Source organism: Copadichromis virginalis, linkage group LG13, assembly GCF_057382275.1.
Source record: "Copadichromis virginalis isolate Kocher_CV1m ecotype Utaka linkage group LG13, C_Virginalis_male_GT1.1, whole genome shotgun sequence".
In the NCBI taxonomy this organism is placed as follows: Eukaryota; Metazoa; Chordata; class Actinopteri; order Cichliformes; family Cichlidae; genus Copadichromis; species Copadichromis virginalis.
The window spans coordinates 3799702-3827278 of NC_140630.1; the positions used below are offsets into that span (position 1 = coordinate 3799702).

General features: G+C 42.5%; 1 protein-coding gene and 1 long non-coding RNA gene across 9 annotated transcripts in view; one reads left to right on the plus strand and one right to left on the minus strand.

Annotated features, from left to right (window-relative positions):
* kif20ba (kinesin family member 20Ba) overlaps window positions 1-27577 on the minus strand; it is a 76978-nt gene that overhangs the window by 5971 nt on the left and 43430 nt on the right. For all 3 annotated transcript variants that reach the window (XM_085476970.1, XM_085476969.1, XM_085476968.1), the window contains exons 31-32: window positions 13016-13090; window positions 12028-12145 (exon numbers count right to left, since the gene is read on the minus strand). In XM_085476970.1, the coding sequence (XP_085333096.1) occupies window positions 12028-12145; window positions 13016-13090 (193 nt within the window). The remainder of the gene's footprint in view (window positions 1-12027; window positions 12146-13015; window positions 13091-27577) is intronic.
* LOC146695052 (uncharacterized) lies at window positions 1987-10733 on the plus strand. Of its 6 annotated transcripts, XR_014923504.1 has the most exons (6): window positions 1987-3481; window positions 5633-5665; window positions 7227-7277; window positions 7853-7946; window positions 8028-8099; window positions 8222-10733. It is a non-coding gene; the product is annotated as an uncharacterized LOC146695052 (long non-coding RNA). The 6 variants fall into 6 exon arrangements; XR_014923501.1 differs by having other exon boundaries at window positions 7227-7946; XR_014923503.1 differs by lacking the exons at window positions 1987-3481; window positions 5633-5665 and having other exon boundaries at window positions 5672-7946; window positions 8222-8836; window positions 10439-10733.

A 27577-nucleotide genomic window follows, 5' to 3' on the forward strand; every position in this document is an offset into this window, starting at 1 on the left:
CGGCGCCTCAGCCTGGGGCTCGGTCACTCAGGCACAGCTGGCTGCCGGCGGAGCTCACGGGCGCGTCACTGCAACTCCCCCTGGCTTCTGCTCCGCGGCTGCTGAATGAGCCCTCATCTGGGACTCTCCTCAGCTCTTACTGGGACAGTGGCGCGGCTGGCCCTCTGTTGGTCTTCCTTGGTCTCTTGTGTTCTGGGGGCCTCTGGATGTCTGGAGTTTTGATCTCCTCCATACCTGCTTCATGCCCTGGAGGACGGGGCTGTGGCCCCCCCACACCCTCTAGCAGATCATTACATGAAGGAACCTTTTAAAAAAACAAGCGCGTCCATTTACCGGTCGATCTACGTCCCTACCCTCACCTATGGCCACGAGCTGTGGGTAGTGACCGAAAGAACGAGATCGCGGATACAAGCGGCAGAAATGAGCTTCCTCCGAAGGGTGGCTGGCCTCTCCCTTAGAGATAGGGTGAGAAGTTCGGCCATCCGGGAGGGGCTCAGAGTAGAGCAGCTGCTGCTCCACATCGAAAGGAGCCAGCTGAGGTGGTTCGGGCATCTGACAAGGATGCCCCCTGGGCATGTCCCACCGGGAGGAGGCCCCGGGGCAGACCCAGGACACGCTGGAGAGATTATATCTCTCGGCTGGCCTGGGAACGCCTTGGTGTTCCCCCGGATAAGCTGGAGGAGGTGGCTGGGGAGAGGGAGGTCTGGGCCTCTTTGCTTAGGCTGCTGCCCCCGCGACCCGGCTCCGGATAAAGCGGATGAAGATGGATGGATGGAAGCGCGTCCATGCTCACAGGTGTACACACGGGTGATCACACCCACAAACTACACCCTTTTTGGCTCCTACCTCAAAGCACACTGTGTTCTGTTGATCCTATGTGCTGCACAATAATGTTTAATATTTAGTATTTACTGTCATATTCCCATATATCATTGTGATGTTGTTTATTCTATTACTCTTGTTCTCTTCTGCTTGTTTTCTTTTTTCTTTCTCAACAGGTGATCCAGGTGATCGATAGATGCATTTTTTTTCTTTTTCTGCCCATTCTGTTGGTTTTTGTTTTTTTGCCCTTCTCCCCTATCCCTCTTCTCAGCTCTTTCTCTTTCTTTCTCCCCTTCTTTCCCCCAGTCAAGTCTGTCCCGTATTCAACAAGTGAAAATAAAATAAACAATAAAAGGTGAATCAAATGGACCATTACAGCAAGGCTGGGATGGTCAATTTGGTAAAGTAAATCCGTTGGGCATCTTTCTTTGCCTTTAGACAATAATTCTGATGGCAAAAGAGCCAAACGGGACAGGCAAAAAAAAAAAAAAAAAGTCCTCTCTCCTCAACATCTCTATACCACCACAGATATGTCATGTGGACCAACTGCCTTTCCTCTCTTCATAGCTGCCTTCACTTCCTCCTTACTTATCCCCTGCACTTCCTGATTCACTAACTTTCCTCCATCTGTCCTCAGTTTCTGTCTTTATTAATGTCTTCATTAATGAAGACAGTGAGAGAATACTTCTATCTTCCATCTTCTCAACACACTCTCTTCACCATCTTTATCCTTAATCACTCTAACCTGCTGCACATCCTTTTCAGCTCAATCTCTGTATAGCTAATTCATGCAAGTACTGTTCTCCTTCCTTAGTACCCAGCCTCACGTACAACTCAGTATAAGCTTTTTCCTTTGCCACCTCTATCTTTGCAGTTGGCCTGGCCTCCCAGTATTCCTGTCTACTTTTATCCATCTCCCCTGACTATCGCACTTTCTCTTAGCTATTCCTTTGAGGAACTACAGGAAAGTGTCCAATCCACCACCAAGTCTCCTTGTCCTCTTTTCTCTCTCCAAAAGATACACCAAACACCTTCTTTGCCTTTCTCTCACCATTTCAGTTGTATTTTTCCAGTCATCTGGTAACACTTCCCTTCCACCCAGAGAATGTCTACTCCTCCCTGAACTAACAACTGCACAACATTCTTCCTTCTTCACCTTCCACCATTTAGTTCTTGTCTCTGCCTTCATTCTCTTCCTCTTCTTGACGTCCAAAGTCATCCTATAGACTAGTGTCCAATGCTGCATGGCTACATTCTCTCCTGACACCACCTTGCAGTCTCCTATCTCTTTCAGACTGACCCTTCTGTTTAGGATGTAAGCCACCTGTGTACACTTTCTTCCACTCTTCTACGTCACCTTCTGTTCCTCCTTCTTCTTGAAGTATGAGTTCACCCCAGCCATTTCCATCTTCCTAATTTTGACCTTGTGCATTTCTCTGCTTAACACTATACCTATCTAACACCTCATTATCTCTCTTTCCTTCACCTACATGGCTACTGAAGTCTGCTCCAATCAACACTCTCTACCACTTTATCAAACTAACTGCAGAATTCCTCTTTCTCTTCTAACTGACATCCAACCTTCAACCTGGTCTCCTGCACACACAGTAAATCTACCTTCCTTCTCTCCAGTCATATCAGCCAGCTCTCTCCCTTTGCCAGTCATAGTACCTCCACGCTCCTGCCTGTCCTTCTCTTCGACTCCTAACATGCTTCTCCCCTATATGCAGAAAAAATAATGTTTGATCATCATCAAAAGCCAGATATTTCAAAGTTTCATCTATGAAATATCTGGCTTTCCCATCATAGCAGATGAAATACGTATTTTGCATTAAATTGCATCATTTCGCCTCCTGAAGGGCTCGCAATGAGTCCACTGTGTGTATATATATGTATTTCTTTTCCCTATGGTAATAATACTTTTAGATAAATACTAAGTACTTTTCCACTACTGATGTATATAAAGTAAAATTAGGCTGTAAAGTTAAATCTTACTTTAGATAAATCTTGGTATGTGCTTTTATAATGTGTACTAAATTGTAGTAAAACATGTCAGGGTTCCTTTGTTTCATGTGTTCTGGCCAGTACACTAAGCCTGAGCCTGAGTGAGAGCTGAGCAGAGAATTGTAGCTCACTCTGCTCCCAACTTAACTGATGCCCTGCACCTCCCCCATAGCTGCTGCAGTGGGGGAGGGGCAGGTAAATGTTTCCAGCACTTTGGCAGGTCTGAAGGCAAAAGAGAGTCCAAACCAGGACTAGCAAAGTGTACCTAATATAGCTGTTTAGTGTGTGTGTAAAATAAATAAATAATATGGTAATGGCTCTTTCCACTACTGATATATATAAAGTTTAATTAGACTGTAAAACTAAATCTTACTTTAGATAAATTTTATTTTGTGATTTCATAATGTGTACTAAACTGTAGTTAAAATAAATGTCAGGATTCCTTTATTTCACATATTGTAGCCTGTAAATCAGGTTTGAGAGTCAGAGCTGAGGAGAAAACTTTGGCTCTCTCTGCTCCTCCATCAGTGACCCTCCCCCCGCGCACCTGCACTGCAGCTCTCAAACTTTTGCAGGGCATGTGACGTCATTCAGTCCACAGTCGGAGTAGCCGTTTAAGTGGAGCTCTGAAGACTGCAAAGCACGCTTTCTGCAGGTAAGATTTCACATTTTTGCTATATGAAAACTGTGCAAATGTTGTCTTTCTAAGAAACGAAAGAAAAAGGTATCTTACATTAAGTTTAATTTTTTTTTAACTTAATGACACGGCAGTAAATATACTTTTTTTTAATTGAACAATGCATAAAGTTCGTCTCAATCTATATTTTATTACAATTAACTATGCATAATTTTTCTTATAATTGAACATAGGAACAAAAACCGATTCCTTCGTGATATATTTAACACTAAATTTTATGCCAAACCTACCGTCCCCTCCCCCTCAATTTCTGGCAATTTCTATCTGTATTTCTCTTCAGTCTCGCTCTTAGAAATATAAAATTAACGTAAGAAATAATTATCGGATCTGGTTTTCAGTTTAAAGGGGAAAAATGTACGCTTAATTACAGTAAAAACATGATTTTTGCAAGAAAACATGAAGTTAGAGATTTTTCACGGTTTCAGTGAGTAAAAGTCTAAAATGAAAAATCCTATGCAGTGTTTTGGTTGCAGACCTGTGTGAGTTCCAGCCTTTTAACAAGACAGCTTGTTGTAACTTTAGTGCAGTTTGTTTGATAACAGCATTTGGATTATTTTGTAAGTGATTTAAGTGTTAGTCACATGTTTAGTGAGAGCTGTTAATTATAGATTTAATTTATTTAACAGGTATTTTCATTAGAAAACTGCGTTTCCCAGAATCCTTTGTGGTAGACAAAAGTTACTCTGGGTTTTTAGCTAGCAAAGAAAGTTTTGGGAAGCCATTATATGTTGCTCTGATGTCGAGCAGTTTATTTGTTGTACATTCCCCCTTTTGAAGCCTTATATAAAGACTATCGTTTCTCCAATTGATGTCCGATCCATTTTTTTGGCTAAGTGGATTCGCCACAACACAGCTTAGTGGAATGCTTTTTAATTCTTCACAAACTTTATTAAAGATAACAAGCGGCCAAACTGTGGTTTGTACCGTTTTATTTAGGGTATCTCTTTAAGGCATTTTATAGCTTGACTGGGTTTTGTCCCCTTCTTTTTAAGTCACAATTTTAGCCTAGATTTAGTCGAAAGGCACTTTTATTCCGAGCGCTTTAATCTTTTGTTAAAACCCAACCTCAGTTGCCCAGCTATAACATTTATCAAGTTAGCATTTCAAAATATGTAAAGGAAACGACTGAAGTGTGACGCATGCGCGTAGCAATGCTTTAACTTTTGTTGTCTTAAAGTGTTTACAATCCAAAATGCTTGAAATCATTGTCCTCCTTTATCCATCAAATATAAACGTTCCCACGTGTTTACGCCAACATGGAGTTTTATGTTGGTGTCGATGTTTCAGTGACTGAGCAGCGTCTGTCCGTCCAGTATATTTACTGACGTAGCCGCACATCAGCATGACCCAGCTGAGCAGCGTGCTCCGTTTAGCCTCGTTTGTCTTATTCCTCTCATTTGTTTTTCACCGTCAAACATAACTGGACAGAAGGCCTGGTGTTCTGTTGCTGAAGTGGGCTTCAGATAGTGTTTTTCTGTGGAACATCAAGGCTGTCATGTAGTATTAATTTGGCTATTCAAAGCAAATAATGTACATGCTTATACAAAATATAAGCCTTTTGTATAGTGTGTTATAATTGTGCCTTCCAACAATTGAAAGTGTGTTTATGTGTTGTCTCTTTGGCTGCTATGTTTTAGTGTTATAATAAGACTCACCTTGGAGGAAACAATAACATGCTGTCCTAATATTGCTTTATGTACAGAGAGTAATTAATAAAAGTATGTTAAAAAAGGAAATGATGTCACTCTAACAGTGTAGCCATCAGAAGGCATATAAGCTTTCCTATATGACACTCTGTTTTTTAAATGCCTAATACTACTATATCTAAAACGGGTGAAAGGTTGTGATGCTCCATGTTTTTTTTTTTGTTTTACTTTAAATTTGATAGAGTTGTAGGTCACAATTTTTACAGCAGGTTCACCTGCATGAGCGCTCACTGCTAAGACACCTGTATATTTATTGAGGTGAGCTACTGTAAATGAATGGGTAATGGGCTGCATCAAAACTGTTGGTGCACTTTTACTGTATCACCTCCAAGTCATTATTGACTGTAACTGGATTATTTAACTGTAACTGAGAAGTAACTTTGACTTTTGTCTTTGGTATTAGGTGAAGGAAGCCACGGCAGGAAGCCAAATACAGGTATGTGCCTTCTTATCGAATATTTGAACATGTAGTCTTTAATCGTTACTGAATCGTACGTAGGAGTGTCAAACAACAGACCAAACAACAGATACTACAAACTATAATATGCATTAAGAATCATTATCAGTTAAGGTGGGAATAGGTGATTCTTAGATCAGACGTGATTGTTTTCTAAATGTGATTCTTTGTTGCTTATAATATGAACAACTGCTGCTAGAACAATACTCATGTGCATCACATCGGCCCCACGTTCTGCATAAAATGTAAATAAAATAGGCATTGATCAGAAAATCATTTGAAGCCTCTTTACCTGAAAATGGCACAAGGACAACACATGGTTGAAACTCAGCATTTTATAATATAAATGATGTAAGCCAGATATGAGAAACAGTCCCAAACAGACAACAGAAACAGGAGACAAAGACAAAAAGTTGTTGAACGTAACTTTTGTTTGCAGCCTGTGTCCTCATTGCAGACCTGTGCAGTCCTCTGCAGTCTGATACCACGGTCATACCACAACATCTTATTTTACTTACAGCCAGGAATACACGAGCTCAGTGAAGTCTTATAACTTTAAAAACATATCTTTTCACATGTGAAAATTTTTGTTATTAAGCAGGTTGAAATGATGAGCAGATTTTCAAATGACAAATTTATTTGGATATATTCAATTTATTTATGCAACAGATAGTTTGATCCACTGAGAATTTATTTTACATTTAATTTCATGTATAACGTGTTTACAAACACCGTCTCATGGTATATAATCAAGCAATAGGACAAAGTCAGCATCACAGCAGTGGTATGTTTTAAAGAAATTTTTGGTTGATGATTTTAATAAATGTATTTTTCTGAAACAAATTAAAAAAATGCTTATTAACCAGGTTTCCCACATGCTCAGTGATCTTATGGTCGTATTTAGTTTTTGGCTTTGTTAGCTTCCAGCTGGAAGCTGATGTCACTTAAATCCCTGTTTGGAGAAACAGCTTTTCCTGTTCAGGAGAGAACATGTAGAATTCCTTGCTAGAGGACCTCAAACTGAATCCTGACTGGCATAATCTTAAATTTAAATGGGCACTGGTTTTAAAATAAGATTAGTCTTCTATTCATGATCTCCTGCTTGTTGTTTTATGGTGCATTGTTAGTGTTGTGTACTTTAACCTCCTTGGACCTGGTGTCCACATATGTGGACATCACATTTTGGGTTGTCTCGACCAAAATACTAAATTTTGCTCTACAAGGACATTATACTGCCACTGTTCTATCGAAATTTAAAACAAATGCCCTCGTATGTGGATCTCACTCCTCTCAGAAACAAGAGAGGTAAAAAAAATTCAGATAATTCTTTGTTTTTACATCAGGTCCCAATCAGCCCAAATAGCAAAGAGAAATTAAAAATGGCATGAAAGAGTTCAGGTCATAGGAGGTTAAAGCTCATGACAATAGAAATTAGCTTAGGTTATACATTTTACAGTAATGTCATGTTATAGACTTCTCTCTTCATAAAAAATGTCCAAATATAATTGTATCCTTTCAATATTTATTTCTTACATTGCAGACGATAACGTGGCGCTCGCATGCAGTGATAATGGCTGTTCTGATAGTGGTGGTAAGTGTTACCTGCTCACTAGTACAGCTGTTGGTATACTGCCTCATGAATAAGCTGCATTTTTGATAAACTGCTATGCAACTGCAAGTTATGTATGTGACATTGACTAATATTAGAGAGTGACGTTAACCTGTTAGCTTGGGTTCCTAATGGTAAAATGAACTGGGTGGCATGTTACAGCCAAAGAAACACACTGTTGGCCTAGTTCAGTGCTCAGTAGTCTATACAACAGATAACACTTGATCATGTACACTCACTCTATAGTGAGCTCTTTTATTACAGCAAGAACTAGACTCACAACACATGAAAAAAGGACATCTCAGAGATTTGTGGTTTTATCACCACGACCCAGATTCTAAATTAAAAACTGTTACATTTGTCCAGTGCATGTTTACACAAATGGCACCTTTGAATGGTTGTGCTGCATTGTTTTAATTATCTTAACTAAAAGAAGAGTAATTTCATTTCTAGGATGACATAGTGACACTTGGAGAAGTTAAGATTGCTCCTTTGCACGTTGTTGTTGCATCTTTGTTTTTTGTCATATTTGTCAACAATACTGTTTGTGTTTGAAGTTTTTTGTGACTCCAGATGGCTAATATTTGACATAGCAGCTACTCCGTGTCCCCCAGAGAAATGAAAAAGGAGGAGGCAGTGAGATGGATGAAGGTCAGGTTTTTTACAGAGTCATTCAGTACAAAAACACAGTGAATTAGGAAGATGTGGCACATGAATGTTTCTGTTTTTCAGGTGGAAGTTCTGAGCATTTCTCCTCTCAAAAGAGACCGGAGCCCACCAGTGAAGAGAGTTCAGATGTAGATGGTGAGTTTAAGCTTTTGTCTGAAATGTAGTGACACTGTTGTATGTATTCTACTCAAATTCTATTCCAGTACAATCTGCTTTGTACAATAACAGCTACCATTGTTTGTGTGTTTCTGTTTTAGAAGAGAGCAAGGAAGCAAGACTGGCTTTGAGGAAAAGGGGAAAAACCAAAGTGGCCAAAGCAAAGGGTGAGATGTTTTAAGCTTTAAATGTATTTAAAATTTTCTGTTTGCAGTATATGAATCAGGTTGTAGACATGACTTTATTTCCTTATAGTTTTGTCCTCTGTGGCAGAATATATGCCTACACAAACACAAAATTCTTGATAATATTGATCCAGAATTATTTTGTTGGTAATTAGAAAAATTATTGAAAATGTTTAAGTATTGCTTTACAGTAAGTTGAAGAGGAGAATTCAGAGGGGGTGGAGATGGGTGTCAGGGGTGATGTGTTATAAAAGGAAAGCAGCAAGAGGGAAAAGAAAGGTTTACAAAATGGTAGTGAGGAAAGCTATGACGATTTTCATTGGGAATGACCAGGATGGACAGGATTAGAAATGACTACATCATAGGGACAGCTCAGGTCAGAGGTTTGGAGACAAAGAGAGACAAGGCTGAGATGGTTTGGACATGTGCAGAGGAGGCTGCCAAGGGATGTTGATGATGGAGCTGCCAGGCAGGACGAGAAGAGGAAGACCTCAGAGGAGGTTCATGGATGTGAAGGAGGACAGGCAGAAGGTTGGTGTGACAGAGGAGGATGCTGGTATAGGAGGAGGTTGAGGAGATGATCCGCTGTGATGACCCCTAAAGAGTTCAGCTGAAAGAATGATTGCTTCACTTTTATTGTTACATTTATGATTTGTTAGGCTACCTATTCTGGTGAGTGACTAGTTTAACCTGCTGTGTTGCGTGAGTTCACACTTTGCAAGAACAGCACTACAAAACACATGGCAGGGTTCTGCAGGTCATTTCACAAGTCTGGAATTAAAAAAAAAAATGCAGGCTGAAAATGTCTTGTTATATTATCATAGAAAATACCTGTTTAAGGTCCTATGATTTACCAATTAAAGACAACTACTTTATCTCAATGTTATTTTTTTTTACAATGCGTATTTTAGTTTCCACCAATTACACACACAGATGTTGTGTTTTAAAATCAAAATTTGTAAAGTGAACTAGATTGACAGTATGGACCATCATTTTCAGTGAGAGGTTTGTGAAAAGACAGCAAGAAACGGCAAGTACAAGCAACAAAGCTCATCGAGTAGACTACATTAGGCTTCAAACTTTCCTTTTTGCTAAAGCATATATTTCAGGCTGGACCAGGTGACCCTGAATCCTCCCTTAGTTATGCTGCAGTCTGTTTTAATATCTTCATATTTGCCTAATACTATACTTTTATCTTTTGAAAAATCAGCTTCTGTTTCCAGTACGCTTTTCAATAATCATTAGTGAACAGATGCTCACAATGCCACCCCTTTCATGCGACCATGCAGGTTAAGCTTTTTGTGACCACTTATCCAGATCGCCACTTTCAGGTTAAGTGAATCCAGATTATGGAAAGATAGCCTTGATGTGTTGAATGTGCTTTGTAGTACAGGCCTTATGACTAATGATAGACAAAACTTAATTCTGCTCTTTGGTATTGTATCTGTGCGCCAGTCGCAAAACTGTGACAGTTTGTCAAATAAAACGCATAAATTCAGATAAAATGAAAAGATCATGTCAATCAGTTATGTTTGGTTCTGAATCATGATCTAGGTAATTTGTTACATTGTCAAGGATATTAGCAATTGTATTTCATAATAAAAAAAAATTGACTTAAAATATGTGATGTCAGTTAACTAGATTAGAACTACTACCAACAGCACAGGTTTTTTTTATTACTAGTACATCAGAAATATTTGCCTTATTTAAAACAATAGCAAATTATTAAAGTCTGACAGTTTTTTTGTTTTTTTACAAGAATATTGTTATGATGAATGATTTTAACAGGACTAATAACTAGTTAGCATCTTATTTTAAAAGGCTAGATGCAACATGTACCTTTGAAAACAAAATGTATAAAAGTAAATTGGCTGCTGTTTCACTCTGTAGGTATATTACTCAATAACTGATCTCATGTTTCTGTGAACTCAAAATACTTAATTTAAAAGTGCTTACTACATATCTTGGGTACAAAATGTTGAGTAAATTGTTGAACCTACAGTTTGGTTTGGCATTTTCTGTAAATATACACAAGCAGAACCCCATTTCAAAATCAAAACAAAAACAAAAAAACTACGGTTACATACATGTTGTAAAGTTAACAGTCCATGTTGTCTTTTGTGTTATTTGTAGAGATCCCCCGTGCGAAGGTCAAGAGGCCATGGAGTGAAGCAGAGAAGACGGCAGTGCAAAGAAGGCTGGGAATTATGTAGGAAGCAGGAAGGTCATACTGGTACAGTTGTAGCCATCCTAAGCTTTACTAATTTTTCTTTTTGGCAGAAGTCAAAACAAACTGATCAAAGTTATTGATCACTATTTTAGTTGTAAGTCATTAGACTTAATAGTTGTCTTCATTGTTATAATAGCAATTATTATTCCTCTGGAAGGATGTTACATTGTGAAATAAACTGAATTTGCTCTTGTTGCAGCATTGTGGGAATTTCCTTGGTAATTATTAATAAAATCTACAGCGGTATTTGAAATGTAATACTACCTTTTGTTATGTAGGGTTGTCTTGATAGATTATCAGAACTTTTTAGTTATTCTATTTATGTATAAAGTTGAGACTGTTTAACTTTAACATTATTTGGTTGCACTAAAATAGAAAATGTCAAGGAGTAAATGCAAACAGAAAAAAACATATAGACAGAAACGAACACAAAAGCACCCCCTGGTGGAAAATCACCTGAATAGCACTCAATGACAAGGTCCTCATTCTGATAGTAGAATGAGATTTTTTTTTTACTTGAGTGTTTTAAGATTTTGAGGTGATTTTTGGTGTTAGAGAGCCACCCAGTGTTCAAAAATGGCAAAGGTTTGTCTGCAAGTGTAGCAGAAATGGTGGTCCTCACTTTGATAGTACACTTACCCGGTCCTCAGTCGTTATGCAAGACAGGAATGTGTGTGTGTGTGTGTGTGTGGTGAGATCCAGCAAGGTCTGAAATTAAAAGTGTTCCTTTTTTCTCCATCATATTTGACATTCAGACCATCACTTTTATATTTCTGAAACATTGCATCAGCGAAGGACAGCTCCTGATGGACTGATGCAGGCTCGGCCACTGCAGTCCTCACGTTCATGTTTTCGCATCCTGATGAATTACAAATTAAAATGCATAAAAGCACCGGCGACCGCCAGAAACTTCAGGTTGGGCTGTTCTGTAAGTGAACCAGGCTCCTTTAAAAATGCCTCAATTCCACACGCTGACCTTTTCAGTTGTTCCACAGACAAGAGCCGCCACATCTGGGTTCTTACACGCAGGCAATTAAAAACAGCCAGAAGGCTGCGTCAGGAGCAAGACAGCGTGCCTGGGGCCTGTCTGACTGCTGGAGTGACTGCAGTGCACCACAGAACAGAGTGAAGGAGACAAACTAGCAAAATCTATCCCAGACTGTAAAGGGAGGAAGTGGGATCATGTGAATACCAACCCTCTTTAATGCAGTCACTTTGCTTTGTAGTTTTCTATACAGACTTACTTTGCTGTGATCTTAACTTTCCTCTTTGCAAAAAAGGCCCTGAACATTTCAGATTTCTGCACTTTCTGTAAAACGTGACTTTTGTGCAGCACAGAAAACTCATTAAGCGCACTTTTCGTCAATCGCAGCATCGGTTTCTGCTGCTCCATCTTATGTTCGAAATAAAGAACATTTTTCAGTCCCACGATCGTCTTCAACAAAGATAGTTCGAGTTTAACGTCACCAACAATAACGAGTCGCGTGCTGACCTTTAGTGCCGAGCAGCGTGGGGGAGCTCTGCAGGAAGTCTCCGATCTTCTGCAGCGTTCCTTCCTTCCTGCTGCGGACGCTGATCTGGGAGTCGTGACGACCCGCTGGGGAGGAGCTCTGATCAAAGAACAGCGAAGCACAGTTAGCACGTACGAAACAGCTTCTCGTTAGGGCTGCGTCAGAGTTCTGGGTGAGTGCAGATAATGACGTTTAAATGGGAAAACTGTCTGACAGTTGAGGTGTTTTCCACAGAGTAAGACTGATGTCACGGTGTGTGGGTACATCTGCGCTCTGCTTTTTAATTTCATTATTTAACAATCCTGTTTAACAGTCGCTCCTCTTCAAATAAAAGAAAAACAACTGAGCAGCACAATCAGCTGTCTCTGACCAACTCCACCATCTTGGACTGCAGCAGCACATGAAGCAGCTCTTCACGTGTTACAGGCTCTACAGCTGCAGCTGATGGTGGCGTGGATCACACAACTGTGGCCTGACCACCGGACGGGAGAAGCTAAGGGGCGCCGCTAACTGGCCGTCAGTCAGAGACCATTAGTAAATTGATCCTGGATGGAAGTATTCTCTCATGTAAGAGAATTGCATTAAAGATGCAAGCACAGCGATGACGGGGCTTTTTGCATGTGGAGGTGAGCTGTGTCCTGTTTGAAGACCTAATCTCTTCTTGGCTGGTGGACATGTTTAAATTCACCATAGTGCTGATGTGCACGTAATCAAAATTCAAAAGCTGCTTTTTGTCAGCATCGCTGAGAGTCTGCATTAAAACTAAACATGAGGTGGAGCTGACGACAAACAGGTAAATTCAATCCCCTATATTTCTGCGATTAACCATAAAATATCATCATGTGAACTTCGGCGAGCAGCAGAAACACTGCACTGTACAAGGCTTTGTTCAAGTGAAATGATGAATTAGTGATGTTCAGTGTGTGTCTGCACATCACATGGGTGTGTTTGTCTCTCTGTGGTTCTCACCTCTTCCCGGTGTGGGGTCAGCTTTGGCGTCAGTTTGGTTCTCGTGTTCCGCCTGTTCTCTGCCTCCACTTCCTCCTAAACACAAACACACACACAAGCAACATGAAGGCACGTACAAAGTGTTAAAATACTGAGTGTGCACTGAGTCATCCGTACCAGAGGAGAAATAACCACCAAAATGTTTCATAATGACAGGACGCTATGGACGAGATGGGTTTGGTCATTAATACGATGCAGACGAGAGCGAGATGTTCACACGCTTTGTCCGGTGGCCTCGGTAGGAGGTAAATGACACTTTTACCAGCCTGAATATTTCTCGAGAAGCGAAAACACGCTCCAATTTAGCCGTATTTACTTTGCAGAGGGACTCAAAGAGCTGACAAGCTCAACTACTACCAGTCAAAATATAATGCCTGGGTGTTTCCCCAAACACCCAATTAAGCTTCAATGTTCGCTTTCAAACAAGATTCTGATGTCAGCAATGAGTTTCTGTCAACAGTGTGTGGAAAAGCTTTCATTACGGCAAACAAAGAAAAATGAGCGCCTGGACGTTTGCTTCAGTTCTGGATCGATACGCTTTTTGAGGGAAGCCTCTGCTAATGTGTGAATAACAGCTGGGTTTGTTTTCCTCCGTCGTTCCCAACTTTACCAGGGATCAGTCTATGAATCAACTATCCTGCAAGAATGTTTCATTAAAGGAAGCATCTCAGATTTCAGCGTATTAATGACAGGATGATGAGTGGAATGACATGATTGCATGGAGCTGTGAGTAAATGGTGAATGGATGCATTCAATTTGCAACTTCTAAATCTGGTAAGTTGCAGTTTGAAATTCAAAATTCACAAATGTTTAGTCTGAACCACTTTTGCTAAAGTTTCTTTCCACCTGTAAAAGAAACTTTGGACCTTTTGAAAAGCTGGAAACGCTTTCAGTTCCAAATAGCTGTAATACCAGGTTACAGCCTGTGCAAAGTGTACACGAGTAACATACAGAATGTAAACTGATGCAAATTCCCACTGGGTCAATCAAATAAAGGTGAGTATGAGAACAGAGTCTGTGTTTCATTGATACAGCCACCAATTAGAGGCAAGAAGAAAAAACAACAATGACAAAGAAGTCTTGAACACGTTCATTAAAAATGAGTAAAGATAAAAAAAAAAAAAACTTTCCTAACTTCAAATTAAGTGATTACTTTTATCCTTTCAGGCACGTCCAAGTGATTCGACTAATGGCCCAATCTGCACTCTGCCCACTTCTCCGAAATAAAAATCAAACTAAGTGACGATCGTTTCGATGCTGAAGGAGACCCAACGAGTGGACGCCATCAGCCTTTGACTTAAGCTAGCAGAACAGCTGAAAACGTCCACAGGTGCACAAGAATACGAATGTGAGATCAGCCAAATGTTCGTGGCGCCAAAGGCTTTTGGAAACAGACACCACAAACAAAATGTGAGCGAACTTTAAACTTTAAGCTGAACTTGGACAAACCGGATAAATCTTTAGAATCCAAGGACATCACCAAACACCGTTTTCTTCCCTTGAGATGCTCGGCCAGACCTTTACTGCACCTGTGTGTTTGTGGCTCTTTGTGCCTTCAGTTTTGTATTCAGTAAATGAAAAGCGTGCTATAAAAGCTGACATCAGGTGATTCACTTGGCCATTGAAGAATTTCTCATTTCCGTGGCTTTAGAATCTCGCGGGTTCGTAGTGAACACAAGGAAAACAGCCCCGACCTCAGTAAACACTTTCCTGGTGATCGAACTAATGAGTTCGGTTTTTTTAATCATGCTGAACAGAACATTAAATCCATTTTGTAAACTTTGGTTCTTATGTAGTTCTTAACAAAACTTCCCCCATTCAGCGATTCACGCCAGCACTTTTCGCTGTGCTTTTTTTATGTAAGTGCTTTTGATCTAACAGACATTTAAGTTGGGGTTAGCATGTTCCCCGAGGATATTTGGCATGCAGACTGGAGCAGCCAGGGATCAAACCACCAACCTTCCAGTTAGCAGATGACCTGCTCCACCTCTGAGCTACATCACCCCATGTAGGTCATACTCATTAGCGAATGATTGGTGATCGCCAAGTTGTTAGCCAACGAGTCATCTCAGGTTTTCTAATCAAACTTCACAAACCAAAGTGTGATTTTACACGAGCTGTATCCACCGACTCAAACCTGAAATTTCCTGTTTTTTCAGGGCATTTTTGTGAGGCAGCCTTGACTCAACCTGAAATTAATTTTGTCTCCATATCAACACAAGCCGTACAAACTGAATGTTGTAGAGTTTAATGAAAAATGCCCATTTGATTCTCTTCACAGACCAAAATGCAGACAGTTAGACGTTTATGTAACGTTTATGCGCCAACCTTAAACCGGTGTTATACTAATTGTCATCTTTATAAATTGCAAATACTTGGCCATATTTTACAATTAATAATCAATCAAGGCTTTATTCGCCATGTGCAGGTTGCCCCCCCCAGCCTTACACACACACAACACAGACATCACATGGGGATACAGGTCGGAGATCGGTAGCGTTACAGAAAACAAACACTGAAATATACACTACAATGGGAAAGTACAAGAGGAAAAAAAAGAGACCTCTACTCATGCTGGGCTCCTGGGAGGACAGCATGAGAACAGGAAACAAAAAAAACCTCCTCTGCACAAAAAAAAGCACATAAATGTCCACAGCACAACATTATGGAACATGTGACCAGCCACAGGGTCGGGTGGGGGGTGAGGAGTCATCCGAAGCAAACACAGCAGCCATCCTGCCCAGCGCTACCATTCCAGCACGGGCTCAGACCCGCCGTGTTCCCAGGAGGGAACAAGCATCGAAGGCGTTTGGAAAGGGAGGGGGGATGAGTGTGTGCATATCAGTGTACATGTATGTGTGTGCGTGTCCACAGTTCAGCTGAGACAGTGTCCTTCGCCCTGCTAGGCTAAGTAAACAGTCTTCCAGCCAACCCAGGTGGCCTTAACTTAATAATCAGCATATTTTGTATCTTATCACAAACAACTCCAGCCTTACCGAATGAGACCAACTGCCTGATGTGTACTGCAGCACAAACCTCAGTTCTGGCAGAGTGAAGGAAGGAACATCTGTACTGGCTGCTTTATTTCAAAGGGCCTTTGTGGCTACAAGCAAAACCAACTACACCCATTACGAGGCTGGGAAGTCAATGAGGGATCATGTCCGTGTAGTATTCATGGTCGGGGTGGCTATAACGGGTTCCACGCTGTGCTTCATTGGAGCCCACAAAGGAACAGAAAACAGACAAATGTGTGCTGTGCGTTTCTAAAAACAGCGTTCTCAGATATGATGCGCCTGCATTAGCTCCAGCACAACAAATCCCTGAACATATACTTTTTTTTAGTGAATCAATTCTGACTCACTCTCGTTTGGGATGAGGCTGACCTGAGAGGAGGAGTGGGCGTGGCGGATGAGATGAAAACGCTCCATTTTGAAAGCAGAAAGAAGGTCACAACATGGAGTCACCAGTGACTCACTGGACTTTTTTTTTTTTTTTTAATAAATTGAAGGAAGGAAGGAGGAAGGGAACGCAGACCGCCAAGTACGAAAGCAGAGATAAAATATGTGAAGAACGCAGACGATGAAGCTGGAGCGAGTGTAAGAGAGAGCGGGGAGGAAAGCGTGAAAGAAGAGGAGACGAGCAGAGGAGCCGCGATAAGCGACAGAACGAACGTGTAATTGGAATGTGTGGAGAAAGTCAGCGAGATGAAATGTGTGCAAGAGAAGTAGAGGCGCAGAGATGAGACGATAGAGGGAACGTGTGGAGAACAAAAATGTACCAGAGACAATGAATCAAGCGCCAAGAGAAGCAGATCAGATGGCGAGACGCAGAGATGTGGTCATTGCTACATGTCGTACACATGAATGTACACCAGAGCGCCACGTTCAGACCGTGTACTCACTCACTATAAAAACAGGACACTAAGCGGTTGATACACCTCAGAAACCTCTTTGATGTCATAACTGTTACAACATTTATCTCAACAGCACAATGTCTGCTCTGCATGTGACACACAGGAAACCGGAGCCTTTAACTGATCTTAAAATGTACTTGTGCTGCCCTGTATCCACCTACAGAACAGGAACAGGAGCATTAATCTTCCATATATTCACTGTGAATTAACATGATTCATTCTAAACGTATATTAGTAGCTGGGAAATTTCACAGGCAACCTACGCAACAAAGTTAAGCTGAAATTTCCAGTTTATTTCCCATTCTGGACTCAAACATGCTTTATTACTACAGCTGTTTCTTTATGGAGAAGCACAGAACAGGCGTCAGACACAGCCTGGTCTGAACAGGAGACGCTCAAACGTCAAAGTTTGCTTCTTTTACCCGAAGAATTAATTGAAGAGAAGCTGTAGCTCATCAGATTCAGTCATTTTACACAATGCAAGTTCATCTTGTTGAGAGGCTTAACACTTAATGGACGTCTCTTTTTAAAGTAAAACTGGCACAGCGAAAAATTGTTTGTTAAATTTAAAGAAGTGCACGTGGCACCAGGACGCTCTAGGCCGTAGGTCGATGATCGATTTTGTAATCGTATCAGCAGACCTGCGACCATATGTTCTGGACACTCGGGTAAAGAGAGGGGCTGAGCTGTCAACTGATCACCACCTGGTGGTGAGTTGGATCAGGTGGCGGGGGAGGACGCTGGACAGACCTGGTGCACCTAAACGCGTAGTGAGGGTGTGCTGGGAACGTCTAGCAGAGGCCCCAGTCCGCGAGATCTTCAACGCACACCTCCGGCAGAGCTTCGACAGCATTCCGAGGGAGACTGGGGACATTGAGTCCGAATGGACCATGTTCAGAGTCTCCATTGCCGAAGCTGCTGCATTGAGCTGCGGCCGCAAGGTGGTGGGTGCCTGCCGTGGTGGTAATCCCCGAACCAAATGGTGGACACCAGAGGTGAAGGGAGCCACCAGGCTGAAGAAGGAGTCCTATCGGGCTTGGTTAGCCTGTGGGACTCCGGAGGCAGCCGACAGGTATCGACAGGCCAAGCGGAATGCGGCTCGGGCAGTGGCTGAAGCAAAAACTCGGGTGTGGGAGGAGTTCGGAGAGGCCATGGAAAAAGACTTTCGGACTGCCTCGAAGAGATTCTGGCAAACCGTCAGACGTCTCAGGAGGGGAAAGCGGTGCTCTACCTGCACTGTGTATAGTGCTGGCGGAGCGCTGCTGACGTCGACTGAGAAAATTGTCAGGCGGTGGAAGGAATACTTCGAGGACCTCCTTAATCCCACTGACACGTCTTCCGAGGAGGAAGCAGAGTCTGGGGATGAGGGGAATGACCCACCAATTTCCGGGGGCGAGGTCACTGAGGCAGTTAAACAACTCCTTGGTGGCAGAGCCCCTGGTGTTGATGAGGTCCGCCCCGAGTTCCTGAAGGCTCTGGACATTGTAGGGCTGTCCTGGTTGACACGCCTCTGCAATGTTGCGTGGAGATCAGGGGCAGTACCTGTGGACTGGCAGACCGGGGTGGTGGTCCCCATCTTTAAGAAAGGGGACCGGAGGGTGTGTTCCAACTACAGGGGGATCACACTCCTCAGCCTCCCTGGGAAAGTCTATGCCAGGGTGCTGGAAAGGAGAGTTCGTCCGTTAGTCGAACCTCGGATACAGGAGGAACAATGCGGTTTTCGTCCTGGTTGCAGAACACTGGACCAGCTCTTTATCCTCTCCAGGATACTTGAGGGTGCATGGGAGTTTGCCCAACCAGTCTACATGTGTTTTGTGGACTTGGAGAAGGCATTCGACCGTGTCCCTCGGGGTGTCCTGTGGGAGGTGTTGCGGGAATATGGGGTGTCTGGCCCATTGCTACGGGCCATTCGATCCCTATACAACCGTTGCAAGAGCTTGGTTCGCATTGCCGGCAATAAGTCGGACTCGTTCCCGGTGGGTGATGGGCTTCGCCAGGGCTGCCCTTTGTCTCCGGTTCTGTTCATAATTTTTATGGACAGGATTTCTAGGCGCAGCCAAGTGGCGGAGGGCTTTCGCTTTGGTGGCCTCAGAATCTCATCTCTGATTTTTGCAGATGATGTGGTTCTGTTGGCTTCATCGGGTGAAGGCCTCCAGCTCGCACTGGAACGGTTCGCAGCCGAGTGTGAAGCAGCGGGAATGAGGATCAGCACCTCCAAATCTGAGGCCATGGTTCTCAGCCGGAAAAGGGTGGAGTGCCCACTCCGGGTCGGGGATGAGTTCCTGCCACAAGTGGAGGAGTTCAAGTATCTCGGGGTCTTGTTCGCAAGTGATGGGAGAAGGGAGCCGGAGATCGACAGACGGATTGGGGCTGCAGCTGCAGTAATGCGGACGCTGCACCGGTCCGTCGTGGTGAAGAGGGAGCGGAGTGTAAAAGTGAAGCTCTCAATTTACCGGTCGATCTACGTCCCTACCCTCACCTATGGCCACGAGCTGTGGGTAGTGACCGAAAGAACGAGATCGCGGATACAAGCGGCAGAAATGAGCTTCCTCCGAAGGGTGGCTGGCCTCTCCCTTAGAGATAGGGTGAGAAGTTCGGCCATCCAGGAGGGGCTCAGAGTAGAGCAGCTGCTGCTCCACATCGAAAGGAGCCAGCTGAGGTGGTTCGGGCATCTGACAAGGATGCCCCCTGGGCGCCTCCTGGGTGAGGTGTTCCAGGCATGTCCCACCGGGAGGAGGCCCCGGGGCAGACCCAGGACATGCTGGAGAGATTATATCTCTCGGCTGGCCTGGGAACGCCTTGGTATTCCCCCGGATAAGCTGGAGGAGGTGGCTGGGGAGAGGGAGGTCTGGGCCTCTTTGCTTAGGCTGCTGCCCCCGCGACCCGGCCCCGGACAAAGCGGATGAAGATGGATGGATGGATGAAATTTAAAGAAAAAAGGGGGAAAAAATCAATACATTTGGCTAGTTGTGGTTTTGGAGCATCAACATGTGACGGGCAGTTTAATAGGAACAAAAGGGCCAGAAAAAAAGAATCTCTCTCTTCTGAAGTCTGTCAGTGTTTGTGTTCGGAGTGATGAAGTGGGAAACTGCCAACAAAACGAGACATTTTGCTCACATTTTGTTGGATAATTACAAACTTTCCTGAAGCAGAAGCAGAAGAAGAAGTGGGAGGTCCTGGTGGAGAGCTGAAAGAGGACAGTACATCAGACTCTTGTTTGATAAACAGGCCTTCAACTGGCAGCTTCAATAAATGGGACCCACAAAACACAGGGAATATTTACAGGAAGCTGGCCTCTAGCCAGAAGTGCAGAGGAACACCAATATCTCCAACCACGTTATAAACAGGAAAAGACAAATCTGCAGACGTCAGAAAGCGTAAGAGTAAAAAAGCAAAATGTCATGAACAGGATGAGAAATCTTTGTGAGACGTAGAATAAAAGCTGTGGGAGCACTTAATGACAACCGTCACACGCGATGGAGGAAATGAGATGTTTTGGGAGCTTTGGTATCAAAGTGGGAGGTTTGTGCAGGACAAGAGAGATTTAGATTAGCACCGTGCCATATCCAGTAGACGCTGCTCCACTGGTGCCAGTTTACTCCTACCACAGAACAGCGAGCCAAATCAGAGCTCCAAGCGCCGCACGCAGAGAGGAAGCAGTTAGGTGGTTCTCTCTCTCACAGGATCTCAAGCCTGTCAATCTGTTTGATAACATTTGAAGTGATAAAGACATTAATATTCCAATTACTTGTATTTTCATGGAGTCAGATGAAGGTTTCTGTAACTTTTGAGCCGTAGTTAAAATAGGACAGTGCATCAGTGTGTGGATCAGAGTGACTCCTCACCAACGCCAACATTATACAACCAAAAAACTCAGGTAAAGACTTTCTGGGCTAGCACTGATGTTTCCACTACAGAAAGCACCATCATCAATAAATCATTGCTGAACAGAGACATGGCTGGCTGGGAGAGATGAGATGGGGGGGGGGGGGGGGGGGGGGGGAGAAATGGGTATGTGGAGAAAGGGGTCCGAGGTTAACAGAAAAAAGAAAAAAAACTGAAAGGAGAAAAATCGGGGAAGGCAGAAGGAAAAAGGGTTGCGTGCTAAGAGTAAAAGGAGAAGCGGCTTATTTGCTCGTGCGTGAACGTGGCGTGTCAGCATACATGCATCAGCTGCCAATGCTCCATTATCTCAGAGAAAAATTGAATTGGTGCAGAAGTCTGGAAGGCTGATGAAATCGGGAGCCGAATCTCTGCTGGGTCACTGCCTGCAGATGTCAAACCCATCAGAGAAGAAGCCACTTCACCATGCAACTGCCTGCCTGGTGTCAGCGATGAAATATGAGCACTCCGTTTAAGAAGTAGCAATTTAATGTAAATGATTCCAGAGCATAATTGCTCTGAAGAACAAGACGAATGGCAGGAACACAACAACCCCGTTTCCAAAAATGGAGTGATTGCAATTTACCTTTTATACCACGCAAAGAATGGAATACATGTGATTTTAAATACATGCTCAGTTCATCTCCCAGGAGTAAAACTAAAGAAACGTTTGGTTTCCCCGGGTAGATTACTGATGAAACACAAAAAATGTAAAATCAAAATGCAAACATATTAAACCAATTTGTTTCAGCATTTAACTGTGTTTACCGTTTCCAGATAAATATATCCCAACATTTTACACAGCATGGAAACTTTTCTGAAAATAGGGTTTCACTTTGCCGTTAGCACTGAGATCTGATTCTAAAACAAGACAAGAGCGCAATCATCACCATAATGATAATTTAATGTTTTTATAATAAAAACAACACTTAGCCATGAAACACAGGATGCAGATATAAATGCAGCCCGTGTTTCATTAGAATAGATAAAAGAAAATACCAGAATGTGGCGATGAAGGATTCCACCTATAACTAATCACTGAGCACTTCAAACATAACGGCTTTCTTGGAAAATCGATTCATGGCCGTCACCACGTCATGAGAGCCGTCTTTCTCCCCATTCAAACAAAGATATTAATATTAGTGTCACTGCTTCAACAAGGTTTGGGATGTTGACTGATCCTGAAAAATCTATGGAAAAACAAGAACAGATGCTTCTGAAATTAACCATAAACCTAATCTCAGGCTAACATCTCATTCTTCTCACAGTAGTTGTGTTTTGTCTTCCACGGCACACTCTGATACTGGCAGACCCCCTCGCAGGGATGTAGCCTCGCTCATAAATCTGCTCCTATGGAATGCACTCTTCCTCCATCTTTAAATCTACAGGCCTGACCGGTGCACAAGAGGTGGCTGTCATGGTAACGGGAGTTTTGCCTGCAAAAGGGTCGTCTCCAAATAAGAGACGCCCCGAGATGAGACCCGAGGAGGCCACGCTAAACTGTTTCAATCACGTCAATATTACTTTTCTGTGACGTGCAATAAAAGCGTTTAGTGTCTGGGTGTGGAAGCCTTTTGTCTCTGAGCCAGAGAGAGGAGGTCCACGGCAGTAGGGCTGTGCGATACGACCAAAATCTCATATCCCAATATAAGACGTTTATCGTCCCGACAACAACATAAGTCACAAAAATTTTACATTTTCTGTATATTCTGTGAATCTCAGGCAACTCTACTTGCGTGAAGCGTCTTCAGCTGGGCATCGTGTACCTGGAGTCGAGTGTTACATAAGTAGAAACGGCCGCAATATCCTTTGTATTTAGTACACGGCGTGTTCTAAGGTTTATCCGTCGGTAGTGTGGTTATATTAAATATAAGAGAAAGAGAGAACTTTAAGAACTTCTACAGCGACCATCAAAGCGATGAAAACAAATATTGCCATAAACAGTTTCTTTTGCGACACCATGAAACAAACGATAGCTTAAAATGAAACAAGACGTTTTCATATCATCATCTAATATATATCGTTATATCGAACAGCCCAACATGGCAGCATGTAAAACTAATCGGAAATTCTACTAGTTTAATAATAAATTGTCAAAACTCATAACTGGAGCATATTTGTCTTCTCTCTCATAAAAACCCTTCGAAGCCCAACACTGACATATCACCATTAGATTCCATATATTTTATAAGGAAACTGCTTATTTACCGATCCAGCAGCATTGGTATTTATTACTTTATGGGGCTACTTGAAGAATATCCAGTGTTCCACCTCCATGAGCATAGCTGAAGTTTCTCAGCAGATACTAAGCTGAGTGGATCGTGCCGACTTATATTTTGAAAGTTCAGCAGTACAAGAAGAAGTCAGGGGTCAGTTTAAGCCTGTGGTCGTACATGCGACCCGGTGATAATAATTTTACACTTTGACCCTGAGTTATTTGCTCAAGTGTCCTTGAACTGAACTGAGCCCCGGCAGGTTCCAGGAGCACCGCTCTGTAGCTCCACATCGACGCTGACCTCCCTGCAGGACGGAGGACAACAGCACAGCTCCACAAATACACGTGCAGTGTTTGTGGAAACCAAACACAGAGCAACGCTGTACTTACTGTGATGTTCTTGCACTGAAACACTAAAAACATTCACAGAGAAAATTTATGTTGAAAAACAAACTTTACTTTTTTAAACACCCAGAAAAAAAAAAAGAATGATTTGAACTCCATCTATCCTGCAGCTAAAATGAGAATCAGCAAGCTGTGGAAAGACCTGTCACGACTCTGGCTCAAGCTACATCTACTAGTTAGGCCAAACGAGCTTGAAGCTGGAGTTGCAAAAGTTGCCGAAGGGGGTGAAAATATCATAATGTAGAAGTGTGCTCATTTATAAACACAGAGACCTCCGGTTCACTTAAATAATGATCAACACAATCTACCAAGAACAGTGTAAATTAACGGGTTGAAAACAAACAAATTTAGGCCATTTTTTGGCAGTTAAGACCAAGGAGAGGGGGAAGTCTTCAGGAGTGTGATCTCTGCTTAATACAACTCTAATTACATATTTATAAACAATAGATTTGTTTTGCTCTGGTTTCCAGTGTTATATTTTTCTTTGCTTGTCACTTATTGTTGGTTTACTGACCGGTTTCCATTTACTGTCATGTGTTTCATCTAAACGCCCCCATGTCCCCTCAATAAAGACAATTACAAAGCATTTTTATGATAAGTAGTTCCTGCTAATGTCTTAATGTCGTAAACATTTATTAATTTCAGCATCTACTGCTGCCGCACATCTTTATGTAGCAAAAAACACGGGGGAGACAGTAATCGGACACATATTCAGATTACAAAGGGAAAAAAGAAGAAATCCTTTAAGCGGACAGATGAACTCTGTTGCAGTAAATTATTAATGAGCAGGTGTGCTACTGTCTACTGCTGTTTAAATGAGGGTAGGTAGGCTAACAGAGACAATTTCCTGGATATGATGCAATACAGTTCAACAGCACATCCTGCAGCCATGAAGTTGCGTCAGTAACTGAACATTATTGTAACTAACAGAGCAGGGAATAGGCCCCACCTTTGTGAGTTTAGAAACATGTACACCAGCGGTGCCTAATGAGCCACATTTTTACATATGACACATAAAAACTTAATCTGCTTTTCTCCCGACCGCACAAATCACATCAAGTATGAGGAAAACCTCATCCGAGCCAAGCAGCTGTGTGCCCGTTTGTATCATGGAACAAATGTGTTTCAGAGGTCAAATAGAGGAGGGAATCTGTGACACTACAGCATCATGCTGAAGGTGGCGCCTCCGATCATTAGTCACACTTTACTCTGTAGGATGGAAACCAGTAAATCAATGAAACACCTCAACAGGCAGCCCATGTAAACACCTCATTTGGTGTGATGCTTTACTCCGCTTGTTGGGAACGATCACATTATGTGCATGCAGATACACCCTCGGTGGGCTACACCATCCGTAACGTATCTTACTGATGCACGGCATGTTGGATGAAAGGGTGGTTTCCTGCACTGCATTTTAACGGTTTTCAGTCCAACATCTGTCGGCCTGGAGCCAAAGAAGAAACTAAAACTCGTTCACAGTAAAAAAGGTTTCCTGATTTACGGCTCCTACACGAGGCGTTTTTATCAGGTTCTGTGTCACCAAAAAACATGCAGTTTAAACATGCCCCAGTCTCCCCTTCAACATATCCTTGGACAGTGCTACACCACCTTCAGCAAAGCTGCTACTTCCAGACTGCTGCCCTGAAGTCCCGGCTCTGTCTGTCTGTCCCACTTGTGTGTCTGGGACGTGATTGGACCTGTTACAGTGTCAAACCGCAATCCTTCATTTTCAATCCTAAATTAGCAGAGAAGACAAGGTGATCCAGATCTGTTGAGTGACCCAGAAACATGTGGAGTGTTCATCCATCACCCATGTTTCACAGTTTTGCACTTTCAATTCACATCTGGAGTGAAGCCTTTAAACTGATCAGGTTCTATACTCTGTCACGTATTCAGCCTTACATAAATAAATAAATACACCAAGCAGTATTTGAATCTGGTGGAATCATCATCATCTTGAGTGTGAGAGCCACTCAGACCCTGTGAGGGTCACAAACATGTGCCCCCCTGTGGGCTTCGATATGGCAGGGGATTCCAGCGAAACTCCTCTAAAGACGCCATAGTTTGGGTTCATTTCACAGATGCTGATGTTTGCTCTCTGCCGGGGCTCCATAGTGAAAGAGCAGATGTGCACATACAGCAGTGGCCTGAACAGAAACTCGGGCAGCGCTGGAACGCTCCTGAGCTGCACGACCTTGTTAATGAAATCAAAGACGGTCTTTGCAGAGACGGCCGTGTGGCAGACGTTTCTGATCACACCTCGCATTTATGCAGCCTTCAGGTCACTCAACACACTTAATGCTTAGATGTGATTCTGCAAAGTGGATTTACTAAATGATGTAACGTGTTCATAATGGGAAAATGGTGAGTTAGAACTGTATTAGATCCAGGAGTGAAATATACACTAATGAGGCGAATGATGATGAAAAACATGAGAGTGGATGTTTCTGGGCTTATAATATAGAAATAATCAGGTACCTCAGTTTTTGTTCGCCGCTTACTCCTCCTGAAAACACAAGACTTTGAAAAACAGGGGAAAAGGTGTTAAAATGTTACAATGTAACATGTCGAGTATTCTACAGAGTATTCAACGTTTAGAATATAATTTGGATAAAACACTGAGTACATTTCCTTTAACTGTGTTCTTGTAGTAAAAACATCAGTATTGCACCCTTTACTGTTTATTCAGCTGAGTAATACTACTACTGCACATTCACCCAGTGTATATACTATATGTAGATATATATAATGTTCTTCCTCTACACCCCCACCCCCCCCATTTTTGCACATGTCGAGGAGCGTGTCAGGCTACATTTCACTGTGTGTTATACTTGTATAACTATGCATGTGACAAATAAAGAACCTTGAACCTTAATAAGAGCTCATTTAGAATTATTACTGAATTCTTTTTGTGTTCTGTGGTAGCTTCTTGTGCATGTTTGAGAACGTTTTTTTTAAATTCTGTAAACTGAAAATTACTCTGAAAATTGAAAAAATGATATTTAGGTGCAAATGCAATTTAAATAATAAACAAGAAAATAAATAACGAGAGAAATGCTGGAAACATTAAACTGCGATTCTGATGGCGAGGTCTTATAACACTGGGGTTTCAGAAAAGGCTCCAATTTCTAAAGCGGATAAACAGCACAAACGTGTCTGACTGGAAACAAAGGTACAAACTTCACACCTCCTCCCCAGGGACACTGAGGCGTTCCCAAGCCAAGATACCCAGCCTGCCCTGGGTCTGACCCGGGATCTCCTCCAGCTGGACCTGCCAAAAACATCTCCTCTAATAGGCTTCCAGGAGGCGTCCCAGTCAGCTGCTAGAAACACCTCACCTCCCTTCTTTTGATGTGGAAAAGATCTTTACTCCACAATCTCATTCTTTGGATTAGCACCCACAGCTCATGGCTATAGGTGAGGGTAGGAACGTAGATCAGCTTTGTTTTCATGCTCAGCTCTCTCAGCTACAGCAGCGAGGTGAAGTGTCTGCATCACCTGCTATGCTCTCCCCTCACTCGTGAACAGACTCAGAGATGCTTGAACTCTTCCACAGGCACCAACTCATTTTCCATCTGGAGTGGGTCATCCACTCTTTTCCAGCTGAGGATCGTGGCTTCAGACTTTCATTTGGCTTATTTTCTTCAGCGGCACTTCTCACTCGGCTGCAAAACCTTCCCAGCACAATCCGAGGTTTGCTGCTGTAGAAGGACCACAACTAATCCCTTTATATTCCTGGACTTCCAGGACTGTTTGTTAACTGACTAAACTAACAGTGTGTTAACCAATACTAATGAGTGTGGCTCCTGCCTTTAGCCTGATATTTACTGAAAGGATGGCAGTGGTACAGAAAACAAAGAGACTGTGCAGAAAATGTCAGCTGTGGCGTTTCTGGTAAACGTGTTCGAGTCCACAGGTTATCCACCCGACACGTCTGTCTTCTTAAAATTCACCTGCTAATTTGAGGTTCTCTGCACAGCGAGGAGAGGACACACGAAATATAAACACTTAACTTTTATCTTTGTGGGCAGGTTATCAGAGGAGGATGCACTGACACGGTTTAATGCTTCCTGGCATTTTAAAAAGAAACAAACATTTTTTTACACTT